The 26,574-nt window shown below is 38.3% G+C and overlaps 1 protein-coding gene across 1 annotated transcript in view; it reads right to left on the bottom strand.

Annotated features, from left to right (window-relative positions):
• Nkain3 (sodium/potassium transporting ATPase interacting 3) overlaps positions 1–26,574 on the bottom strand; it is a 613,960-nt gene that overhangs the window by 283,777 nt on the left and 303,609 nt on the right. The window contains exons 2-3 of the mRNA XM_050145189.1: positions 21,658–21,795; positions 12,326–12,406 (exon numbers count right to left, since the gene is read on the bottom strand). Coding sequence (XP_050001146.1) covers positions 12,326–12,406; positions 21,658–21,795 — 219 coding nt within the window. The remainder of the gene's footprint in view (positions 1–12,325; positions 12,407–21,657; positions 21,796–26,574) is intronic.

Below are 26,574 nucleotides of genomic sequence, written 5' to 3' on the forward strand. Positions count from 1 at the left end.
AATCTCATGTTCAATTGACTGCATCACAAACTCTACACTAGCATCCTTAAATTGCCTTTCAAAGGCAGCAAAGCCTTTGAATACAAGCTGCAAAAGTGAGCTCTCTGCAGTACCCAAATATCCAGATCATAGTGCTTATACAGAATTCATCAACTGAGGTCTACATCAATGTGGCCTAGGGTTTTTACTGAAATAATTGCAGATTTTCAAATAGCTGCTTATTGAATATGGTCAGATATTTTATCAAATTTAGATGTACATCAAGGCAGGTCACTTCATGGGTGGGAAAGAGCCATAACTGCCTCAAGTAAGGATCTCTTGAAACTCCTAGTATCAGTTTAAAACTGGCTTTGTAAAATACCGACTACTTCCCAATTTTTTTTTTAAGGTGAGAAGCGGGAAGGGGGAGGGAAATATGTCTATATGCATTAGTTCTTTGTGCATCACTGAGAACAAAACTCTTGATATTAACAACTAAATGGAAGATATTTTATTTTGTCTCACAGTTTCAGAGGTGTTGACCCATTCTGATGGAAAGGCAAAGAGAAAAGGGCCACATGGTGGCCAACAAGTCTATAGAAGAATAGAATCATAACAGGAGCACGGTATTGTGACCCCTACCTATAATCCCAACACACAGGAGGATCAGGAGTTCAAGGCCTCGTCTACATGAGATGTTGTCTCAAAATCAAACAATAACAAAGCAAACAAAACAAAACAGGAAAGCAAAAATGAGCAGAACGATGGCAGGAAAGGTGTATAGCTACATAAAGCAGCCAAGACCACGCCTCGGTGGTCTATTCTTCCAAGCAGATTTCACTTACCATAGATCCACCAGTCTCTCAGATGCTATAAACATTTGAATCAATGCATGGATTAAATCATCATTCTATGAAAGCCATGATGACCTAATGGAATCTTGGCATGTCACTGCAGACACAGTCAGAGTTGTGTTTCACTCATTTCCTAGGTGGACCTTTATCCACCCAGGTTCAGATTTAACCTTTGAAAGTTTCAAGAGGTTGGTTAGGTGAATACTTGAAGGTGACGTTAAAAGACAGATTTAAATCTCCTGTTGCAAGGATGCTAATTTTTCATGTACATCACTGTTACTCATTTTATTATCCAATTTATTAAAGAATGGGATGGGTATTTGAAACAGGATTTGATCACTTATTTAATCAGTAAAACAAAAATCATTTCATGATTATAACATGATTTTTTTTAACTTGGTATTCTTTAATTCAAATGCGCAGACTAAACTTAGCTTCTATCCCCAAATAAAAACAAAAACTTCTTATCTTTTCTGTGCGACCAAAACCAAGAAACGAGTATAAAAGGCCAGCAGGAGCCCATTTTCTCAATGATCCTTTTAAGTCTTAGCTCCAATCCTAACAATATTTCGTATACTGCTTGGTGAATAACTGTTGCACGAGTCCTTGCCTTTAGGCTTAAGAAAACAAGTGCTAACGTCACGTGAATTTAAGGCGTAGTTCTGAACTCTAATCAGCATAGGAAATCTAATTGTCATGACTTTACAGCTGTGCACAGCTGCTGCCCACATGCAGGGACTTGTTAACCCCTCCCTGCCTGGACTGCAGTGGACTGCAGTGATGACATTATCTGCACTCTGCCTCCAGCTATTCTTCTGTCTCTCTGGCTCTTTCTCTCTCTTCTCTATATAGCCCTGGCTGTTTTAGAACTCACTTTGTAGATCAGGCTAACCTCGAACTCACAGAGGTCTGCCTATTTCTGCCCTTCCTCCCCAGTGCTGGGATTAAAGGCGTGTCCACCACTGCTGGACTAGCCTCCCGATTTTCTAGCCTTCATTCCAGGCTATGTTTTTTTTTTTTTAATTTTTTATTGAGAAAAAGAAAAAAAAATGTTTCCGCCTCCTCCCAGCCTCCCATTTCCCTCCCCCTCCTTCCACCCTTCCACCCTCCCCCCCTCACTCCTCTCCCCCTCCCTCTCCAGTCCAAAGATCAGTCAGGGTTCCCTGCCCTGTGGGAAGTCCAAGGTCCTCCCCACTCCGTCCATGTCTAAGAAGGTGAACATCTAAACTGGCTAGGCTCCCCCAAAGCCAGAACATGAAGTAGGATCAAAACCCAGTGCCATTGTCCTTGGCTTCTCAGCAGCCCTCATTGTTCGCCATGTTCAGAGAGTCCGATTTTATCCCATGCTTTTTCAGTCACAGTCCAGCTGGCCTTGGTGAGCTCCCAACAGATCAGCCCCAGTGTCTCAGTGGGTGGGTGCACCCCTTGTCGTCCTGACTTCCTTGCTCATGTTCTCCCTCCTTCTGCTCCTCATTGGGACCTTGGAACTATGTTCATAGCAGTATTATTTGTAATAGCCAGAACCTGGAAACAACCTATAACATGATTTTTAAACAAAAATCATGATACATGCATATCATTCTTTAAAATTTTATCTCAGTTATATTTTTAGTAAAAAAAAAACAAGAAACAATAAAATACAAAGAGCAGAGCTTCAGCAATTCTAGGTAAATTTTCAGAGGTGTGATGGCACCTATCTATAATCCTATATGGGAGTTGATCAGGAGGATAAGTACATAGGCCTTTTCAATATAGTGTCTCTAATCATAAAACATGACCACCAGCTATTAATAAATATATATTTGAACTTCAACAGAAACACATGAGATTATCACATAAAATTATAATTTACATCTGATATTACTTGGGATTGCTCTAATCATGTAGAAGTTTGTGGTTTCTGTATGTTCTTGTGATACCACACAGCATTAAGTTGATCTTTTTGTGTAAAGATTACAATAATGTTGGTATTTGATGAAGTTTATAAAAGTACAAGATGACAACTGGGTGGTGGAGGCACACACCTTTAATCTCAGCACTTGGGAGGCAGAAACAGGTGGATTTCTGTGAATTTGAGGCCATCTTGGCCTACAGAGTGAGTTCCAGGACAGTCAGGATTGCTTTTTGCTTCACAGAGAAACTCTGTCTTAAAAAAATTACAAGACTATGTTCAATCTTGCTTTCCTGAAGAAAAGCTCCAGGAAGAATCAGCCCCTCAATGAACACAGGTGCTGGGACTTTGTCTTTAGGCATTCCAGGCACTTACTCCCACACCACAGGAAAGGGTGTGGTTTAAAAAAATCTTTGGATTAAGGTACACATAGCTTCTTTTATGTTGGCCTTCTACTTTAAAAGAACAATTTTTGCTTTGCTAGAGATAGAAATGAACATCTTTATAACTCAGATTTATTGTCTGAGAACATGCTGTCATATTTTTCTTTAATAGCTGGACAGACACACTAACAACCCCTGGTGAAGATTAATGATGAAAAATGTGCTTTTAGAGGGGCATGGTTTGTGTGCACTAATATATTAATTCAGAACCAAAGCGCTTTGTTATCATAGAGAATGAGCATTTTTACAGTGTCTGTTGTCCTGCATACTCCACTTTTGTCAAGAGACAGTAAAGAGGATTTGCTTCCTGTATCTACAGAAATAAACTGTTTTGCTAAGAGTCTAGGATTTTATGCTGAGTTATTTGCCACATACATTGTTTTTGAACAAGATATTTAGCATCCAACCTCTAACCCTTTATGAACAGGACATTTTAAGATCCTTTTCAGCAAATTTTGAGATAGGAATAGCTCACTAAAAGAAAAGGTAAAACTGAGTTATAATAAAATCTGTAAGTTGTGTATTTGTAAGTAGAAAAGAAAACACACTGTACAGTCTTCATTTACCTTGAAATTGTCATCAGAAAAAGAAGTCTATTAGGCCAAAGGAAATAAATAAATCTCAGAAACTGTAAAGCACTAAATAGACCGCGAGTCGTTTGCCATGCAATGCTTAGTGTAGAGAGCAGACTTCATTGTCTGATTGTCTTGATTCCTTGTCCCTGCCCAAAGACAAGATTGCTGGAAGAATTTGACCTTGAAGGGAAACAAATGTTGACCAAGAAAAAAATAATTTACTAAGTAATCACACAGAAAAATCTACTGATGACAATACGCCTTGAAAAGAACGACTTCACTGGGGCTGCCAGGCTGCTAGCGGGGACGGTGTACCTGAAGATCCCACAGAGGACTCTCACGAGCAGCCTTGTCAGTTTATGTAAAATGAGACACATGAAGTGCTATTATTGCCTTGGAGAAATAAATGGCTTGTATTTCTTTAAGAACTTAAATACCTACAAGCAGAAAATGTGGATGGAACAGGACAGAGGAAACAAATGTTTGGGTTATTTTGGGCGATTTGGGGGGGATGCAATGTGGTGTGATGGGAGTCATCAGGCCTGACATTCCATTATTGCCCACATGCCTTGAGCAAGGCAGCTTCTTCTCTTTGAGGCTACTTATCTTTAAAATGAAAATGATAATATCTACCCTGGAGTTACACAATAGCAAAGGCAAAACATAGTACCTGTATGAAGGCCGCTATGAGTTAGTTCAGTCCTCCCCTGACAGTGTTTAAGAAGGCTTTTGGTCAAAGTTCATAATTAAGATTGCATAAATTTTCATAGAACTGGTTCTTCTTATGACAAATTGATGTTCATAGAAAGTAATACCCATTCAGAATTCTATGAAAATGTGATGCATTTGACATTCTCTAAGGTCATTAATATACAGGTTTTACAGATACTTCAAGAAAACACAATAAGAATAAATATTAGCCTAGTGTTTCTACCATTAACAAAAAACTTAAAAAGATGTTATTAAGGTAGCTATCTAATTTTATTAGAATGAAAAAATATAACTCAAGTTCTCACTGTAATTTACAACTTTCAGTATTTCTAGAGGAAGAAAACTTCAAGGGATGAGTGAGATCCTGAGCAAATACGTGTTGTTATCACAGGAACAGAAATGTCAAAGACCTCAAATCCCCAGTCTCATGGGAACGGCAAAGCCTTCCCAGGGAAAGGCTCAGAGGCATAGCAAAGCCTTCCTCTGGTTCATCTGTGGAGATTAAGAGATATTGTTTTGATCAGAGAGGACAGATAGATTTTCTGATGTGTCTGTACTTTCTTTATTCTTTGCTATTACTAGTCTTGGTTCTGGGACCCAAGTGAAACAAGCATGTTATAGAAAATGAGAGATTTTTGCATTTATGTTCTGAATATATTCCTTGGGAGAACTTAAATTCCAAAGAAGTGGCATGAGGTTATTAATTGTGTCCCTATTGAGCTTTTTTAAATGGCATTAAAAAAAGACAGAGGAGGTCCAAGATGCTTGAAGTTTTCTTACAGGAGCAGCAAGGATACACAAAGAACCTATCTGCTCATCTAGATCAGGAAGTTGTTTACATGCTGAAGGGAAGAATTTAAGGAACAACATTGCAGCTAGGAAATTAATGTGCAGAGCTGAGATCCTGTCAGAAGGGACTGCTTCACGCTTCTCTAAACCACTGAGTCCTACAAATCTCCATTATGCAGCTCTTGCATGCTAAAAAATATATGCCCTCATGCTATGCCAAAGAACTTTCTAAACCCTGCACTTGTATTATCTCAATCAGTTCTGCCAACAACTCTGTAACATGGTTGCTTTGGTTTTCTTGGTTTTGCAGAAAAGGGATCTGCAACTCCAGAAGATGACATTATTTTGGCACTTTTGGTTACCCACATACAGTCATCTACAAAAACAATTCACTCATCGCCTTCAAGTGCTAGAAGAAGTGGGAATAATCAATGTATGCAAGATCATAGGGGCAGACACTTGTTGCATGGCTAGGTAGCAGGTAAGATAAATGCAAAGGGAACATCTTAAAGCTGCCATCAAAGGCCTCGTAAGAATTTAACTGGGTTTCGAATCATTCGTGAGAGTGTGCACTATCCATTAATAAAAATGATCAGGCTGAGCTCTGAGATGACCTCAGTTGTCCCTGACTCTTGAGGCTGCATCTAGTCCTTTCTGAAAAGACCTGGCTTTGTGCAATCAGTTAGACCTCCAGTCCAGACCCTGGTCTGCTTGGCAAAGCAGCAGATGGTGGCTCCAGATGGGACAATCACATCCTCTCCCATCGCACCTTAGTCACGTAAAGCAGATGAACAACAGCTGGGCCCTCTTTCCAGTTTAGCAGTAGCTTTCTGAAAAGACTGTCACTGCTTCTGGGCCTCTGAAGGTTTCTAAACCCCATTCTGTAGCCTCTTGGTTATCTGAGCCTCTGTCTTTGCTTCCTTCTCTCTGCTTGGGTGGGGCATATTAAGAGGCCTTCTGTCCAATGACACCCAGGAATCTAGATATACTGTGAATAGTAAAGGCTAATTCACAGGGGAGCTTAGTTTTGAAGCAAAGCATACATTTTTTCAGTCCATTTTTTTTATTTTCATCCACTTTGACTTCCTACCAGTTGACTGATTCTGTTACTAAAGATTGCTTTCTTTACTAATACAAGTTTTCCCTCATGCATTCTAAAATAATTAAAAATTGAATATAATAAGTAAAATGAGATATGTGTGTATGTGTATTTGTATGTTTGAAACACATTTGTTCAAATATAACCCTACAAAGGTAGCTCTGTGAATATATGAGGTCAAATTACAGAGCAAGCAGATATTGGTTTGTAGATAGGGAATACCTACTATAAAAAGTAATAAACAAACAATATAAATTAAACAGCAGTGTGGCAAACATGATAGTATTATAGAAACAGGTCCTATAACATTTATTACTTCATAAAAGACACCGTAAATCAGTGTCAAATCTATTCAGTAAACACTATTTGTACCATGGTAAAACTAGGGAAGGTATTGGTTAGATCATCACCTTGCAGAGTTCAGGAAAATTAAGCTGCAGAGGACTAAAGACCAAAACATCATGTAGTAGCGCAAATGTAAAAGACACAAATTATAACAAAGAGTAAAAGAAGTTGGTACATTATTTTAGTTAGGGTTTTTATTGCTGTGAAGAGACACCATGACCATGGCAACTCTTATAAATGAAAACATTTAACTGAGGTGCTCACTTGAAGTTTTAGAGGTTCAGTCCATTATTATCATGGTGGAGAACATGACAGGGTGCAAACAGACATGGTGCTGAAGCTGAGAGTCCTACATCTTGACTCAGAGGCAACAGGAAGTTGACTGTCACAGTGAGTGAAACTTGAAAAAAGGACCTTCAAGACTGCCCACACAGTGACACACTTCCTCCATCAAGACCATATCTCTTACTAGTATCACTCCCTTTGGGGGACCTTTTCTTTCAAAACACCACATACTTTATCACATTGAACAACATTTAATATTTAAGAAATATTAAAAAATTAAACAAAATAAACTAAGTTCTTTTCATTTGCAATTAGTAACAGTTCCCCAAATACACACACACACACACACACACACACACACACACACACACACACACACAAAAGAGGAAAGGAACCTAGTTTATGTTTCATTTGCTGGCTAGTTTTATGTCAACTTGACATAAGTTAGAGTCATCATAGAGGAGGGAGTTGCAATCAAGAAAATTTTTCTGTAAGATCAGACTGTAGGATATTTTCTAAATTAAGGATTTGTGTGGGATCATCCAGTGCATTGTGGGTGGGGGCACTTCTGGACTGATGGTTTTGTGTTTTATAAGAAAGCAGAGAAACAAGACAGTAAACAGCACTGCTCCATGGGCTCATCAACAGCCTTGTCTTTATGTTTCTGCTCTGTCTTGACTTCAACAATAAGTAGTGATGTGGAAGCATATGCCAAATAAATGGTCTCCTCCTCAATTTACTGTGACCATAATATTTCATCACAGTGACAACAGTAACCCTAATTACATCATTCATAAGAGAAAACAATAGGCATGAAAACTATATACTTATATACTACATAATACCATCTAAAATTTTGAAGTTAATAAGAATTTAGTGACAACAGAGATGGATGTTATTAAGTTAAATAGCTTTAATAAGCACCCATAATGCAGACTAACTTTACAGTATCACTTTTTCTGTGGAGACACCCAAGTGTTGCTAGGATTTCAGTGACAACATAGCTCTCACATAATATTTAATACCAGGATGATGTCAGATTAGAAATCTATCTTGAAAATGTTGATTTATCTTTCATTGTCTAAAAAGCAGGTTAAGATTAGCATGGCTTCTTCTTGTTGTGCTTGGTCCTATGTGGGTTTGAGGGTCTTTTTTTAATGTTTATTTTTGTTTGGCTATTTTATTCTATTTTTGGCTATGTTAATTTTGCTTTCATTATGTTAAGGAACCCAGTATTTTCCTGCTAAAGTCGAAAGTTATTGGTGTTTTTCTAAGTCTATATCCCCATCATTAATAACAATGGGGGATTTGAGTTGCTCTTTCCTCTATCTCAGAATTAGTTGTCCATGTACTAACCTAAAGCAACAAAGTGTGGAGTCATATAAAATAGTTCAATTGCTTTCTTTTGATCTCCAGATGTCAGTTTGTAAAATTTACAAACTTTCCATTTTAGCAATATTTGGTTGATTGTATAGAGTCTGAGCCCTGCTTGGGGTCACCTATAAATAAACTGCTTCTTCACTATGCTCTGCAAAATCATTTTAAACTTAACTTAAATTTATACCATGACTTGTAAAATATTTCAAATTGTCTGCCTTGATTTTCAAATATTAGAAGATTTTCTAAATATTTTAATTATTGTGGATTCCAAGTCACTGTTTTATTTGTGGCAGAGTGCTCTGTACAATTTCTGCTATTGGTATTTAGCGAGACTTTTTTGTGACCCAGAATACAGTTTTGGTCACCATTTCACAGACATTTTAAGAAAACATACATTTTGTTTTTCTGACTGTAATTTAGTATAATCATTGGTAATATAGGTTGCTTGTGTTGTCTAAACTTTTTACTTCTATTGAATTGTTTCTATGTTTTATAATAATAAGTATAAAAATATCATTAAGTTTTAATGTTTATTTCCATGTTCCTAATTTCTCTCTTTGTTTTATGTAATTGAACAATTTGAGCTCTGGTATGTTTTAAGATTATTGCATCTGAATGATGAATTAACACTTTTATTTTATTTTATTGTTGGATCTGGAGTCACTACAAGACACATATCTGTAATTTATTAGGGTATTTTTTTGAAGGATTAATTTTTGGAGAGACCCTCCCTTAGAATGAGCAATGTTTTCTACCAGCAGCTCAGCCTGAAAGACAAGCTGTTGATTTTTACCTTCCCTCCTGTGTTCTTGCCTTGCTGACAAGTACGTCTCCTGTGTGACTGCCACTACAGCTGTTGGCCTTTGCTGAGATTGGCGTCTGACTGCTTTGGCTTGTTGAGAACTACTGCAGACCAGTGACGCTCAAGAGTGGGACTGCTGAGGCACTCTTTCTTACAGACTGAGCAATTACCAGGTTCTCAGCCCCTTTGGCTGGCAGACAGCCATTGTTGGGTTGCCCAACCTGAACAGTGCCAGCCAATATAATAAATCCCTTCTGTAGTATATGCCCACCCTAGCCATTCTGTTTATTAGGAAACCCTTGCTGACAGAGGTTGATTAAGCTGGACTTGGACAGAACTGTTTCTTTAGTTAATTGTTGCATTCTCTATCTGGTATGAATAAACCTTACTGTACATTTGCCCAGAAAAAAGAGCTGTACAGGTTCTTTGTTCCATAATGTATGTCTGGCTGAAACTCACAGTATAGGGTAGCTTCTGTTAATCCACTAAAGTGGGTAATTACAGGAAATGCTTTATGAAGTAGAAGGAGACGGAGAACTCTCTCCAATAAGTTCAGTACATAAGCTATCACACATGGATGTGTGAGTTCTTAGAAAACAGAATCCAGCTGGAAGCTTGGCAGGGGTATTTGTTTGTCAAGGGTCCTTAACTTTACTCTTTCAGAGTAGTTTCTTGGAGGCTCCATTTGAGATTAAACTGTGGTGAGGCAGAAAGGCTATAATAAAAGATCAACAGAAAATAGGAAGAATGTTCTTTTTGGAGTCATGCATCTTTTTAACCAAAAATACATGTTGACAGTTTAATGGATTTTGAATGGGTTAAAAATGAATAACCAAGATGACAAGTTCATCAAACTGTTAGACTCAACATGGTTCTGGCTTCATACATGTTTTTCTAATGATGCTATTCTTACAAAAAACTCAGCATGAGCACTGATGCAAATGCAGCCACAGAGAGGCGTATGTGGAGGTCTCTTGGCACTCCTAAACACGTGTATCTGCCCTGGTCCCATGTGTCCTAAACATGTGAATCTGCCCAGCTCCCATTCTTCCTAAACAGATTCCATCCTGGTCAAGTCTTGTCTCATACCCTGACATCTACTGTCCAATAAAAGGGGACAAAAAAAATCCTTTGACATACACATTGAGGCTGGAAAAACAGTAACAAAGAACAGCCCATAAAACTAATCTGGAGCAATAGGTAACTAGACTTGTGCAGAGCAAATGACTGCTGATATTTATCTTTATTGTCTCACGGGATGTTTTGAAGCTTACTCAGTTACCACATATGATAAGCATAAATGGTGCCATACAGTAAACCAACATTGACTATCACCATTACTGACAAAGCTGGCCCTATTACGATGTTTTCCACAGGCTCTGGCGGGGGAAGTGATTGGTTCACAGCCCACACTAAATGCGAAAGTTGAAGCCTGAACGAAATGATAATTATTAGAACGCAGTATTCCTCAGGGCAAACTTGCTCTATTCTAGCTTATTCCAAATCAATTCATGAGGAAGACAATAAAAGACGATTTTCACTCAGAGGAATGAATAAAACCCATGAATTCAAGTTACAATTCAAGCCACCAGGTAGAAAATTAGGGGCTGAATACTGTGTTTAACTTTAACTCATGATGCTTTTATTCATCCGACTTGCATTTTAAAATGCCCAATTATCTGCATTTACAGGCTTCACTACCTAGATGTAGAGCTGAGTCAAATTTTATATCCTATAAATTAGTGATGATGAACAATCAGCAATGAAAATCATCAAGGAAGCAGCGAGTGCAATGGTTCTCAACCTTCCTAACATTGTGACCCTTTAGATAGATCCTGGGGTGGTGCTAACCCCAGCCATAAAATTAGTGCATTGCTACTTCACAACTGTAATTCTGCTACTGTTATGAATCATAATGTAAATATCTGATATGCAGCACATCTGATATGAGATCCCCATGGGGGTCACAACCCACAGGTTGAGAACCACTCTGCTAGAACTTGTTTGGGAACCTCAGTAGCAGAAATGTCATTTCTGGCCTCTGAGCACTCCGATGGGACAAATGATGACAAGATCCAATTTTAAAATCATCATAGTATAGGAAAAGTAAACAAACCACTTTTGCATGCTCTACTAGAAACCCCTCATAATATCTACAATAATATCTACATCAATAATATCCGAATCAGACATGCTTCTTTCGCTATGTACTTCAGTAGAGTTCGAGAGTTTTAGGACCTGCGGCTATCATGGTAGAATTTTAAGATCGGGACCCTACATGCAGGTAGAGGACTATATGCTGTGTACAACTTCAGATCGTCAGAAAATAACAGAAAGATTGGTTCAAATTTATTTAATAATAAAATATCTAAAATTTAATAAGCTTCCATACACAACTCTCGGAATTATACTGCAACGTTTCTATTTTTCAGTGAAAACTCTGCCAAGTAACAGTATTTTCAAGAATAATAATAAGAAATTTAACGAACTTTTATATTTTAGTAACACCCAAAAGACATGTTTTCAGGAATCCAGTAAAAAATAACAGCTGTAAAGAGTGAGAAATAACATCTGTACCATCTTAAGAGGAAAGAACCTTCTCTGTGATGGGAACCTCAGGACAGAAATCGTTACACGCATGTGCTTACATGTTGGTAAATGCGGCTCTGCTGTGATCTACAGAGCTTCCATTCTTTCCGACCACTCTTCTACAGTAAGCACGAATGCCCAAAGCCCCTTTTACATCAATATAAGTACTGATGTCCATTGTGATATCATGAATTAATCAATGGGTGAGAATTAACTAGAAGATTAATTTCAACTTTGGTATAACAAAGAGAAATTTGAAATTCCTATATATTAGCATGCATTCCTCCAAGTTTATTTTCTCACAAATAGAATATAGACAGTATTTTTTTAAGGTAAGGTCTCATATAGCTGACTCTGCATTTACTATGCAGCTAAGTATAACCATGAAATTATCCTCATATCTCAACCTCCCGAGTGTTGTGATTACAGACACAAGACACATGCCAACTTGGACTATTTTTGATTAGTACTATGGCAAACTAGTCTATATTTCTTCACTTAACTATAATAATACAAATGTATATCATAGTTAATTCATAACTGTCCCCTTTTATAGTGTATTTTAAAGGCATGATAAACTCACCTTAGAGAGGCCACCTACTTCCAAATAAAAGCAGATGATGAACACATTCCAGGTGACCCAGAGGGCGGTCCACACTGTATACTGGATAGCAAAGAGTTGAGAGAAAGAGAGAAAAGAAGTTGAGATGAAAACCACATATTTGAAATAAATCAGTAATAGAAATATCAGTAAATATGTCCTTTGTGAGAAAAGAGGATACAGTAAAAAAAAAACTCTCTTTTTATGAGGTACCTTAAGATTTAAAATTTGAAAGTCCAGTTACTCCTACTGTTTTCAGTGTATGTCTAGAAGCCTAGACTTCTAAAACTCTTTTCTATCTTAAAGGTCCAACTTAAATCTGAGTGCTCGTGTGATTTCTCTTTTCTGGGCATTACCTTTTCAAAAGAAGACAATGTGCAGTTTTCTGTGAGCCATCAGTATACCTATACCTGCCCATGTATCTATGTACTACCATAATCTCTATCTGCTATCTATCTATATCAGTATATCTAATTATTCAGATAGATTAGACAGACAAATTTCCAGTTCCTCATTATAAATTGCCTAATTTTAGAGATTTAGAGACAATAGAACCTCCACATCTCTGCATGAAGACTGTGAGAATGGATATGTGTTGTAAAGTTATCTAACTCTCCTCTGTTTTGTTATTTTACTAAAAATAAAGCACATGCTCCTGTAATCAAATGATGAATGTTTAACCACGAGAAATATCTTTACCCTCTCCTTGCTGTTTAGCTCGTATGGGTCTGTGGACCTGAGTGTGATTCTCTTCTACTTTACAGGTAATATCCACTTATAAATGAATTAATAGAGGAGGGATTAAGAGGGGGTGCAAGAATCTCCCCAGGAAGAATTAATAGAATAGATTTCGAGGGGTGTTCTGGGGGGCAGTTGGGGTTAAGAACAGCAGGGATCAAGGAGGGGACAGAAGGAGAAAATACTGGGAGATATGACTGGAATTGGGGGGCATTTTGTGCAATGGAAACCCCACTGAATCTATGAGAGTAACCTTAGCAAAGACTCCTAGTAACAGGGGACACAAAACCTGAATATGGCATCTTCTGTAACTAGGCACGGCCTCAAGTGGAGGGTTTGGGATACCATCCCAGCCACAAAACCTTCAACCTACAGTTTGGTCTGTCTGTTCTGAAACAGTAGTCTAGTATTATCATCATCAAAGAGACCAGAGCGACTTCATCCAGTCACTGATGGGAGCAGGTGGAGAGTCCCACAGCCAAACATTAGGCAGAGTTAGGGAAGTCCCGTGGAGGAGGGGAGGAAGGATTGGAGGAACAAGAAGGGTCAGGAACATCAAGAGAATATGTTCCATAGGATCAACTGACTGGGACTCATGGGGGCTCACAGAGATAAGGGAGCTGTAGGGGTGTGGCCTAGGTCCTCAGCATATATATTTTGACTGAGTAGCTTAATGTTCTTGTGGGATGCCTAACAGTGGGAGTGGGGGTTTCTATGACTCTTGTCTGCATTTGGAACCCTTTCCCCCTACTGGTTAACCTCATCTTGCCTTAATATGGTATTATCTGCCTGGCATTATTGTAACATATTATGGCATGTATGGTTGATTTCCCTGGGAGGCTTTCTATTTTCTGAGGGGAGACAGTGAGAGACTCTGGGAGGAGGGCAAGGAGGGAATGTGGGCAGGATGTAATATATGTGAGTAGAATAAAAAAAATAATGAATAAAAATGTCTCTAAAAATCTCAGAAATTAATAACTAAGAGAACGAGCAAATAAATAGCAGATTTCTATTATGAAAAATACCTTTCATTCACATCCTGCTGGGAAAGGTCAGAAACAACATCAGTAAGAGCATTAGTCAAACTGATTTCATATAGTAGAGATTAGTCTCCTCCATGGAGATGCAGGATCCTAGATAACTGGAGCTTGTGTGTGTTGTAAGCACAGCTGACTGCTTAAATTCAATATTTTGCAAGCTCATCTTAGTGTACTGGAAAAATCTATGAATTCTTGAAATAGGCATGTAAGTCAAATCATTCTCTATGAGCGATTTCAATCATTACAGCCTCTTCTTAAAACAACATTTTGAATTTATTTCCCTTATATTATCTTATCTGGGTCAAATAACAGAAATATGAACTTTAGGTACTACATTAAACACCACGATTCTATCAAATGTTTACTAAAAGTGTTTATAAGATTCAAGTTACAGTGCCTTTGTAGTGATGATTTTAAAGGGATTACAAATGATCTAATGCAGATGTCTAGACTGTGTGAATATATTTGACATAACATTATTCTTTTCTGGGAGTGTTTTGTCTTTTGAAAAAAAAGATAATAAAATAATTTAGGGCTCCATAGTCACTGTGAATTTATATTAGATCATGTTATAGAGGTCACATACATAGTGATAAGTTGTGATGATTAAGGTATTTGACTATCCCCATGGATACAGAAAAGAGTTTATCTACTCCTTAATGGGATAAATTTATACATCACAACTACAAAAACAAAGACGCTGTGCTAATCAGAGGGCAGCTAGCATGATGATGCACACTCCAAATTAATTAAAAGTGTCTCAGAGTAGGCCACAATGCTGAATATCAAGTCGGGAGGACACATCAGTGAAAACGGATTAGGAAAAGCTTCAGCTGAAGCCATGACTGATCCACAATAGAAGGGTTTTGTTGTTGTTGTTGTTTTTCCTATACTGGGAACTAAAGCAGGCCCTGGAAGACTCTAGGCAAGCTCTCTATCAGGGAAAACCACATCCCACGAAAAACCATCATTCTTCATCATTACACCCCAACTCTAAATATTGAGAATGTCTACTGTGTAACTAAGGTAAAATAAAACAAACCCTTTTAAAAAATCCTAGCACAAACAGCGCCTGAAGGGAACTGAGGATCTCCTGTAAATTGTATTATAGATTCTGATTCTGACCTTTTACAGACACCGGTGGTAACTGTCTAGTTCTACACATTTGGCTGCAACAAACGCCATTATGACACTTCCTGTGTTCCTAGTTCCAAGGGGCATATCTTTCAAGTTCTTGTATTAAACCCCTGAAGAATGGGTCATCCTTTGATACCCTAGAGAGTGTCAGGGTTGTCCTATGAAACCTGGCAGTCTGCTCCAGAATCAGCATGCTTAATTTGCTAGTCTTTATTGCAAACCATCTTAGCAAAAGGATCTATAAATTGACCCTTCTCTAAAGTTTTCACCTCATCGGATGACAAATGAATCAAATGGCCATTTTAATAAAATTTGGTTAATTTATATAAATTCTGTAATGATGTTTTATATTTTGTAGTTGATACGTCACATGTGGTAGGAACATGACAGGTTTTTGTTGGGGGGATGGAAAGTTCCGTCTATGCTGCTGGTTGAAAGTGATGACTGCATTAGTGAATTTTGGTTTGTGTGGAATTATAAATGACACACTTCAATATAAGAGACTGCGTGGATCACCGACATGCAAATGTTAACCTTAGCAAGACCAATCCATAGATGGGCATTTTCCCTGTCAGAAAAAGTAAGTCATTACCTTCGAGACTGACTATCCATTTGGCCTTGTCATTGAAGTTGGCTATTTTAATTAACAATTCAGTTGTTATGATATTTATAGAGCAATATGACCTACTTTTGACAAATACCTTTTGGTTAGTATAGAGCATGGCAACAGACTTGTATATGTATGTGGGTTAGATAGAAGTATACATGACTTGGCTTCTCCATGTTAAAATGAACTGCATAACCGCCCCCCTCCTTTTGTTTCCTTGAGCTGAGTACACATATTTTAAGTCCTATTCCCACAGACAATGAGTGCATGGGTTTGTGTGATTTCCTAAACATTTCCTCATCTGATGAGGATATGTTAGCATTTGGTAATTGAAATAAACACTTTATAAGTTTTCCAGTCTGCATCTCCACCATTGAGCATTAGTCTTTAAAATGAATGATTTTTACTAAGGCAACATTTGGCTCACAATATGCTATGAAACAAATGGGATAAACTCTTTGCTTTTCCATTCTTCTGCTCTCTCCTGGCATTTAGCATTTTTTTTCTGAGAAAAAAAAAAGGGAAACCTACCATCCTGGTACCTTATTAGTAAGGAAGGCAGAGTGAAGGAAAAATAAAATAATTAATAGTTACAGTTAATCATGTATCAAGATTCAGTCTAGGCTAGGCCTGATCAATCCTGCCACGTATATTCTGACTACTGAAACCAATCTACGAATTGGGTTGTATAAAGGAGGTAAATATGACAATTATAAAATCAAATCAATGTTCCAATGCTTCACAGACAGGAACATATGGAATAAAGTCACTTCATTTAAAAACCTTAAATTCGTTTATTATTTCTTCATCAAACATCAAGACTGAGGTAGAATATGGCAGTGGGGGTGGGGTGCAACAATTCTGCACATGCTGATACAGTGTGAAAAACAGAGGCTGTGCTAATTAGGTGGGGCAAATCAGGAAGTGACCAGAATCTGTGCTAATAGCCAGGACTAGGCACTTAGTCCTGACTAGGTAAATAGTATAGAACAAGCTTTTACTAAGGGACAGTTGAGCGAAAGGAAGGTTCAAAATGTGCCCCTGAGGGGGCAAAAGAGCATGTGGCCCATAGAACTCACCAGAGGTAATTGAGGGGAGGGCAAAATTCACAGAAAAGCAAAGAAACAATTTTCTCCAGTTTAAATTCACGCTGTATATGATGATAGATGCCGGAGAGCTTCTTCTGCGTAGTCATTTAGCTAAACCGTTTTTATAAGGGTGATTAATTCTTTGAGGTCAAGTACAGCAACCCCCATCTGTTGTGAGAAATGGCAGTAACTTAACCCGTGTTGCTATCCATTGAGCTCCATTAAACTCTTGCAGCAGCAGACACCATATTTTATTAGTTTCTGAGTAAGCACTTGGCACGTACCTGGTGCTCCAAAGCATTTGTTAGTTTGAAGTGGATTAAGTGTAATTGGCGCATGAAAGGAAGGAGGCACAAAGAATTGCAGATGCGACTTCGAGATAAAACCACTTGCAGTCTAAATGTTAAACTGTCACTGTGGTACAACTATGGAATATGATAAAAAAAATGAAGGACCGCAGTGTGTCCTGCCATGTCTGATGAGGGACTGGAAGAGTCAGGCTCTCTGCAGAAGCCCCTGGGCACTGAGACCTGCTCTGAGCATCCTTAGACCTGCTGTGCGAATCCTGAGGCAAGAAGGAATTGGGAGGATTGCTGGGCTGGAATCATTGTAGAACACCTAAAGTTCAAAGCAGCAGCTCCCATTCATTCTTTAAACACACAGAAAATATTGTGCTCCAGTGAGGCTAGGTGACTAGAAAAGAAATATACTAGACATATAAAAGCACTCCATCTTTCCAGGAGCTCCCCACCAAAGGAAGGAGGCTGGGGGAGTAGGTTCCCGGGGTTCCAAAGGTGAAATGCGGTGAACATGGAATGAGAGCAGCTGGGCAGTGGCCGGGCAGATATTTAAGCGAGGGGTAGAGACTTGGAATAGCCAGTGATTGGGCATCTTAGCTCAAGTACCCTCGGCTCCTGCCTGCCTCTCCAGCCTCTTCCCCTCTGCCTAGTATTCGTGGCCCAGCTCAGCATTTCCTTGGGCACATATCTTTCTATACAGTTTAAAGAATAATGGCTCTGCTCCTTTGTTTCTGTGTCCTGAGGATTAATACTTTGTTCACGTGCAAATCTTATTTGTTAGGCAGGCCCTTTGAGAACACTGAGGGCAATGGAGTGTCTGTGCACACCTATTCCATCTTCTCACTCCCACACCACGTCAGCTCACAAGGTTCCCTTGGAAATTACGGGCATTACTTCTCTTTCTACTTCTTTGCTTTTGCTTTCTTTCTTTCTTTTTTTTATGTCAGCAGTCATATATAATTTATATGTGTAGTTCCTGCTGTTCTGGAACTTGCTCTGTGGACCTTAAACTCAGAGATCTGACTGCCTCTGCCCCGAGTGCTGGGGTTAAAGGAGTGCACCACCCCTGCCCAGTTAATTTATGTCTAGCTTAATTTTTTTTTTTAGTTTTTATTAAAGATTTCTGTCTCTTCCCCACCGCCGCCTCCCCTTTAAGGAGAACCCAAAGAAAATCATATAGGCATGCTCCTGAATATTAACCTTCATCAGGCGATGAAAGGAGACAGAGACAGAGAGACCCACATTGGAGCACCGGACTGAAATCTCAAGGTCCAAATCAGGAGCAGAAGGAGAGAGAGCAAAAGCAAGGAACTCAGGACAGCGAGGGGTGCACCAACACACTGAGACAATGGGGATGTTCTATCGGAAACTCACCAAGGCCAGCTAGCCTGAGTATGAAAAAGCCTGGGTTAAAACCGGTCTCGCTGAACATTGCGGACAATGAGGACTACTGAGACCTCAAGAACAATGGCAATGGGTTTTTGATCCTACTGTACCTATTGGCTTCGTGGGAGCCTAGGCAGTTTGGATGCTCACCTTACTAGACCTGGATGGAGGAGGGTGGTCCTTGGAATTCCCACAGGGCAGGGAACCCTGATTGCTTTTGCTTTCTTCCTCCCTTCTAACTTTCATGTAAGGAAAATCTTTAAAGACAAACCCCTACAAGACAAGAACTTCATAATTTTGTTCTTACCATTGTCTTTTTTAATGTGTTGTGCCATGTTTTTTTCCATTTTATTTACAGTTTTCCAAGAATCTCAGGAAGAGGAAGAAAGAAACAAGAAATTGATGGGAAAGCAAGACCCCCATGACAAATGCCTTTTTTTTTTTTACTTAGTTTTTCCCAGAACCCTGGGAGATCTGTTTTAGTATCACTAATTTATAGTTGAGGAGGGGCTTATTAGGTGGTTAAGGGACTTGCTCAGAAAAAACAACCTGGAACAGGAGAGCCAGATGTGTACTGGTTCTCCTCCTCTTATTGGCTTCATGAAGTTTCCCTACCAGATCCCAAACCTTAAATGTCCTCGGTGTATATGCTGACCTTGGACCTAGTTCTGCTCTCTTTCCCTAACAATCACACTGGCTGTGATGGAACCCAAATCCCAATATGACTACAAATTGCCGGTGATAGCAAGTTTTAACTATCAACTTGGCATAATGTAGAATCAACTGGGAATAGAGTTTCAGTGGAGGATTGTTTACAGTAGCCTAGCCTATAGCCATGCTGATGGTGGTTGTCTCAATTATAGAAATTGATGTAAAAAGACTCAGTCTAAAAGTGGCTGGCACCATGCCTGTATTTAATACTAGACTGTATAAAAAGAAGAAAGTGGGATGAGCCTATGTCTGTCTTGGTTCTTGTCACCTTGATTTTCCAGCAATAATGGATTGTAACATAGAATCATGAGCTCAAATTTAAATAAACTCACCATCCCCTAAGTTGCTTTTGCCAGTGTACTTTGCCACAGGTAAAGAATCACAAGCAGAAGATGTCTGTTTAGAAAGGTTCCTTCTTGCAGAGTGCAGGTTACTGCTGAGGAAGATCACTGCACTACTGAAACTGTGCTAATTTTCCTTTGTTTAATGACGCACAAGTCAACTGCTTCTAAGTTTGTTTGCTTATTTATTTATTTATTTATTTATTTATTTATTTATTTATTTTGATGGATAATTTTCTTTGACCCTACAGCTAGTAATCTGAAATTAATTATAGTGCTTTTTTTAAAAAGATAAAAAAATGGCTGTTATAAACCACAGAAGTGACTCAACAACTTTTTAGTGGCAGCAGGAGGAGACCTGAATCTGGAAACTAACGAAACCTCCATTCTGAATTTCAAGAAGAAAAAAAAAATCAAGACCATGATGCTCATGCTCCAGACATAACAGAATATCAGAAACTAAAGACAGCTTCTGGACCATGAGAGGAAGGGAAGCCAAGACTGTGTTATTATGCTTCACATATAAGATGAAATCAGACTTTTAGCTGAAAGTAAATGGCAGACATTTTGAATGAATGGCTAAATAAAAGAATGAAAGAAGTTGGGAGAGAAGGGTAGAAAGAAGGAAGGAAGAGGAAAGAAAAGGGGAAAGAAGAGAAGAGTGGAGTAGTTGTGAGATATCAAGGAGATTCTTGATCTTATCTTTCTAAGGAGTTTATGACAGATTTAGTTAACAGTTTAGGAAAGCACAAACAACTCCCAGGGAAAGACAAAAGCTGGAGGACACAAGAAACTCCATGTATAGAGGAAAGACAGTAGAAACTTCAACCAAGCACAGGTTGTGGGAAAAAGCATCTTACTAACATTTAGAGGATAAATATCACCAGAATTAGACAATGTCTACAACACAGCCTCATTCTATACATACTTTTGACTTTGTAACAATCTGGTAATTGAAGCGTTAGAAGAATAACAGTAGCAAAAAGATAAAGTCACTTGAGACTACTTCTATTTAAAGTTCAATAATAACCTAATATTATGAAGAAATTAAGGGAACTTATGCCATATTCCATATCTAGGGCATCTCATTCTGATCATCATATAGTGGCTCAAATTATAGCCAAAAAAAGAGTAGGAATTGCTTAGGATTAGACATCTAATACTCCTCACTACTAAAATCTTACAAAATATTTCATATTTATAGACCTGATGGCCATCTTATAGGATTTACTCCTATTTATAACAACATACATTATTATAACACATTACTTCCCATAAGTCTCCTATACAAGTAGCCTGTATTTCTGTTTTATTTTTATAGGAAAAGACAAGCAAATACTGTGAGTGCCATCAGTGTAAACTACTATGTGCACTTCAAGTGCCCTGCAATTGAATCAGTTGACCATGCATGGCATACCTTGCAAGATGGACATGTGTTTAAAGTGTCGAGTCTTGACAAGTGAGATACATTCAATTTTAACAATCAGGAAACAAAAATATGAGAATATACTAAACACTATACATTGTGTTAATTCAGTTATGATGCCCAATGTTAATTAAAATTTTGTTATTGTATTCAGTAATCAAATCATTGTGCCGGATAGTTTTGCTTTCTAAGGTTAGTGGGGTTTCTCTGAAGGTTAAGGGTACCTGAATACAAGGACAGACTATGCATGTGCACCGCATCTCATCATAGCATCATGTGTATCATCCTGTCTTCTACTCTAACCAAACCTGTCTTAAATCTTCTTGTAAACTTCAAAGTCAAATAAGCCATGAATGACCCTGTCATTTCAGACTTAGGGACATGACTTTGCTGTGGGGGGAACATTTTATTGCACATTTGAGCATGTCAGAGGTAGAATAGCAATACCACCTCACATCAGAAGAGCTTACAAAGTATTGTATTTGTTTTCTTATAGAAAAATCATAATGTTTATATGAAGAGATGTGACAATAACACTTACCACCATGATGTAACGTGGTCTATACTGAATGGTTCCAAATAAACCCAATATGACAACTATTATATGCAGGAAATTTCCAAGAATGGGTGCCCACTGGAAGCCGAGGAAGTCGAAGATCTGCCTCTCCAGGGCTGAAATCTGTAACCAAACAAACGTAGTTTATTGGTGCTACCTGTACTCCATTGCATCTTCATCATGTACTCCCAGTTACAGAAATGTATCTGCATATTCAATTCTAATCGTTCTTGTAGAATTTAACATTTCAACCTTTATTTCTTCCTTTCTTAATTTCTCTCCCCCTTTCTTTTTCTTCCTCCCCCTCCTTCTTTTCTCTCTCCTCCTTCCCGTCTTTCTTTTATGCAGTCCTGGTGATCAAGCTGAAATGGTCGTGGGTTATGGAATAAAATATTTCTTATCTATGTGAAGATGTGTCCAGTTTGTGTTGCAGAACAATTGTTTACCTATGTAAAGACACATTGTGTTTGTTTAATGCTACATTTGTTTAATTATGTAAAGGTGAGTTGTTTTCATTTATGCTGTATTTGTTTAACATGGAGGAAGCAGCAAAGCAGGAGAGAGAGTACATAGATGAGGTAAATGAGCCTCAGGGTAGCACATATGTTAACAGAAATGGGTTAACTTCAGTTACACACACACAAAAGAACTAGCTAGATATAAGCCTAAGTTAAGACTGGGCATTCATAATTAATAATCAGTCTCTGTGACATGATTTTGGAGCTGGTGATCCAAGAAAGCCTGCTATAATTGCATATGCTAGAAAGAACTCTATGACTGGTCTACATCATCATCAGACTTCTTCACTAGGAACTATTTAATGAACTGCGTAATGTAGTTTTCCTCAGAAAATGTTGTAAAATAACATTGAACATTCTGACTTCAAGTATAGATTTTGAACCTATCTCACCTCATGATCTAGATGCACATATTTATAAAGTCATTGTCTTCATAAAAAAATCCCAGGCATAGATTATGCCTTAAATAATTTACTATATATGACGATTGCACAGAGCAGACCAAGAGGTGAGTGACCAGCTCTTCAATTGGACAGCCCAGTCTCTATGTCTTAGGCAGCTTTACTAGCCTGCTGGAAGGCAAGCCACCTCCAGGCAGATAGCACTAACACCCCCATATAGTTCAGACCCTGCAATCTACAAGTCCTACTCTGCCTTCAAAGCCACACATTCCATGCAACCTCAGTAGCTTTCTGAGGCACAGACTACAACTGTACAGAGTGGGCCAAAAGGTGAATAACCAGCTCCCCACCTGGACAGTCCAGTCTCCAGACCCTAGGCCCCAGGTCAAAATCCTGGGCCCCTCTCCCATCTACCTCAGGTTCACTAGCTGGCCAGCAGCAAGCCTCCTACAAGCAGGCTGCTCTAACTCCCTCTCAATGATCAGATCCTGTAATCAACAAGTCTCACTTCAGCCTCAAACACATCCATCCCAAGAGACCTCAGCACCTCCCTGAGATACAGACAGCAACTGAACAGAATGGTCCAAGACCAGCTCCCTAAGAAACAGACAGCTACTGCAATAATTGGTCCAAGAGAGGATCCCTGAGGCACAGACACTAACTGCAAGGATTAGACAAAGATGCAAAGAAACTACCTGCACAAATTGGAGAAAGAAATGGGTAGGCACCATTGCAAGAATACATTCAACTATCTGAAAAGCAACATGGCAACACCAAAACCCAGTGCTCATACAACAGGAAGACCTGAATATCATAACCCAGAAGAAGCGGAAGAAAACGACCTTAAATATAATTTTACGAAGATTATAGAGACCCTTAAAGAGGAAATAAAAAAAATTCGCTTAAAGGAAACAAAAATTGGAAAAATATCAATAAATATTTTAAAGAAAATCAAGAAAACCGAGAAAAAAAAATCAAACAGGTGAAAAGAATAGTTCAAACAGTTCATGATTTAAAAACTGAAAGAGAAGCAAAAAGAAAACACAAACGGAGGGAACTCTGGATATGGGAAATTTGGGTAAATGAACAGAATTATAATTACAAGCATAACCAACAGATTACAATACATGGAAGAAAGAATCTCAGGGGTTGAAGATACTATGGAGAAAATAGATTCATAGGTCAAGGAAACTGTTAAATCCCACAAATTATTAAAAAAACAGTTTCAAGTAAATCTAGGATAGCTTGAAAAGACCAAATCTAAGAAGTATAATGGTAAAAGGAGAGCTCCACCTCAAAGTCACAGAAAATATATTTAACAAAATTACAGAAGAAAATTTATCAACCTAACATAGGATATGACTATGAAGGTACAAGAAGCTTACAGAACACCAAAGAAACTGGACTGAAAAAAAATCCCTTAACATATATACCAGACAGAGGACTGATATCCAAAATAAATAAAGAACTTAGACAAATAAATAAAGAATTTAAACATCAAAATACCAAAGAATCCAATTAAAAATGGGATACAGATCTAAATAGAGAATTCTCAACAGAAGAATCTCCAATGACTCAAAGACACTTAAGGAACTGCTCAACATTTTTAGTCATCAAGGAAATGCAAATCAAAATGACTCTGAGATACCAACTTATACCAGTCAGAATGTCTCAGATCAAAAACATCAATAATAGCTTAAGTTGGAGAGGATGTGGAAGAAGGGAAACAGTCCTCCATTGCTGGTGGGAGTGCAAACTTGTATAGCCACTTTGAAAATCAGTATGGCGGTTTCTCAGAAAATTGGGGATCTACCTACCTCAAGACCCAGAAATACTATTCCTGGGCATATACACAAAGGATGCTCAATCATACAAGTACAATTGCTCAACTATGTTCATAGCAGCATTATTTGTAATACCAGAACCTGGAAACAACCTAAATACCCCTCAACTGAAGAATGGATAAGGAAAATGAGGTACATTTATACAATGGATCAGTAAAAATCATTGACATCTTGAAATTAGCATGCAAATGGATGGAACTTGAAAAAAAAAAAACTATCCTGAGTGAGATAACCCAGACCCAGAAAGACAAACATGGTATGTACTTACTCATAAGTGGATATTATATGTAAAGCAAAAGACAACCAGAATATAGTCCACTACCCAAGGGAAGCTAGGTAACAAGGAGAATCCTAAGACAGACATTCATGGATCCTCCTGGGAAGGGAAAATAGACAAGATCTCCTGAGAAAATTGGGAATTAGTGGGTTAGGGGAGAAGGAAGTACAGAAGGAGAGGAGGAGGGGATAAAGGGAAGCCACAAGGATGACCCCACCTAAGCAATAATGAAGAGGATGCCTAAACTGGCCTTCACCTGTAATCAGATTGATGACTACCTTAATTGTCATCATAGAACCTTCATCCAACCACTGATGGAAGCAGATGCTGATACCCACAGCAAAGCACTGGACTGAGTTCCCAAAATCAAGTTGAAGAGAGCAAGGAGTGATAATATGAGCAAAGGGTTTATACCATTATGGGGATACCCACTGAAATAGCTAACCTAAGCTAATGCAAGCTCACTGCCTCTGGAGTGACAGTGGGGGAACCAGCATAGAACCAAACTAGCCTCTCTGAATGTGGGTAAAAGTTGTGTGGCTTGGGCATTTTGTAGCGCCACTGACAATGGGACCACCGTTAATCCCTAGTACTTGAACTGGCTTTCTGGAGCCCATTCTTTTAGGAGGGATACCTTGCTCAGCCTAGATATAGGGGGTAGGGTCTTGATCCTGCCTCAGAGTGATATGCTAGACTTTGTTGACTCCCTGTGGGGAGCCTTACCCTGTCTGAGGAGTGGGTGTGGGGTAAAATATGGGAAAGGGAAGAAACAGGAGGGGGGAGTGGGAAATGGGATTAGCATGTAAAATGTGAAAAGATATTTTTAGTAAAATAAATAACTTTTAAATAATGACTATTTTCCAACGAGTTATTAGCTTAGCACAACATACTTAAGAACAGTAACAGTAGCTTCAGGTTTGCAATAAAATAACTATTACTGAATTGGAACAAAGAAAAACTAACCCTTACCTTCCCATATGAATTATATATAAGCAATCTTCTATATGAAGAATTGCTCCAAAGATAATGTGTTGAAAGCTTGGTGCCCATTCAACAGTGTCAGGGGTAGGACAATTAGGAGGTGATGGTCCCTCACCTCAGCAGTGGACTAATTACATGACAATGGATTCTTTGACAACTAAAAGGGTGAGTTCCTGCTATAGCAAGTAGGTTGTTAGGAGTTATAATTTTGAAATATACATTTTTATCCTTATTTATTCTTCCTCTTTGGTTCTTGGCTGTCTTGATGTGATCAGCTTTATTCTAGCATATAATCCCTCCCCTAGTGCTCAGCCTCATCAAAGGCCTGAGAAAGCAGAACCAATTGGCGATGGACTACAACATGCAAAATTATAAGCAAAATAAAGGTTTCTTCCTCTTGTTGATTTTTTCAGGCCTTTTATCATGATGGCAGGAAGCTAGCTAATATATTATGTTGAATCTATATGCTTTCTTTTACCTTCACTGGACTGCCAGTAGTAATGCCAGCTAAATACTTTCTCAATATGATAAGTAGTTATTTAGTTATGCTAAGACTATGATCCTAATGTAAAACTGTAATGAAGTAGTTCCTCTGAATCTTTGTGAAACCACATACTAATGCTCAGACTAGGTAAAATCCTTTTTGAATACTCTAATAAAAATTATGTCACCATAACAATTTTAGAAATACCATTGAAAATTATATTTGCATTATATATAATTACATTTTAAATTGGTTCTCCAATGAGTCAAACTATATACTTAAACGATTTATGATTAAACAATGAATTTCAGAGAGTCCAGTGAACACTGGCAATGTCATTATCATGTACAAATAGTTTCTTGTATTTTAAATCTAGAAATTTTATAGTCCCACCTGC

This window comes from Alexandromys fortis, unplaced genomic scaffold (genome assembly GCF_014885135.2).
Source record: "Alexandromys fortis isolate MF-2015 unplaced genomic scaffold, M_Fortis_MF-2015_v1.1 scaffold_2_1_26212458, whole genome shotgun sequence".
In the NCBI taxonomy this organism is placed as follows: domain Eukaryota; kingdom Metazoa; phylum Chordata; class Mammalia; order Rodentia; family Cricetidae; genus Alexandromys; species Alexandromys fortis.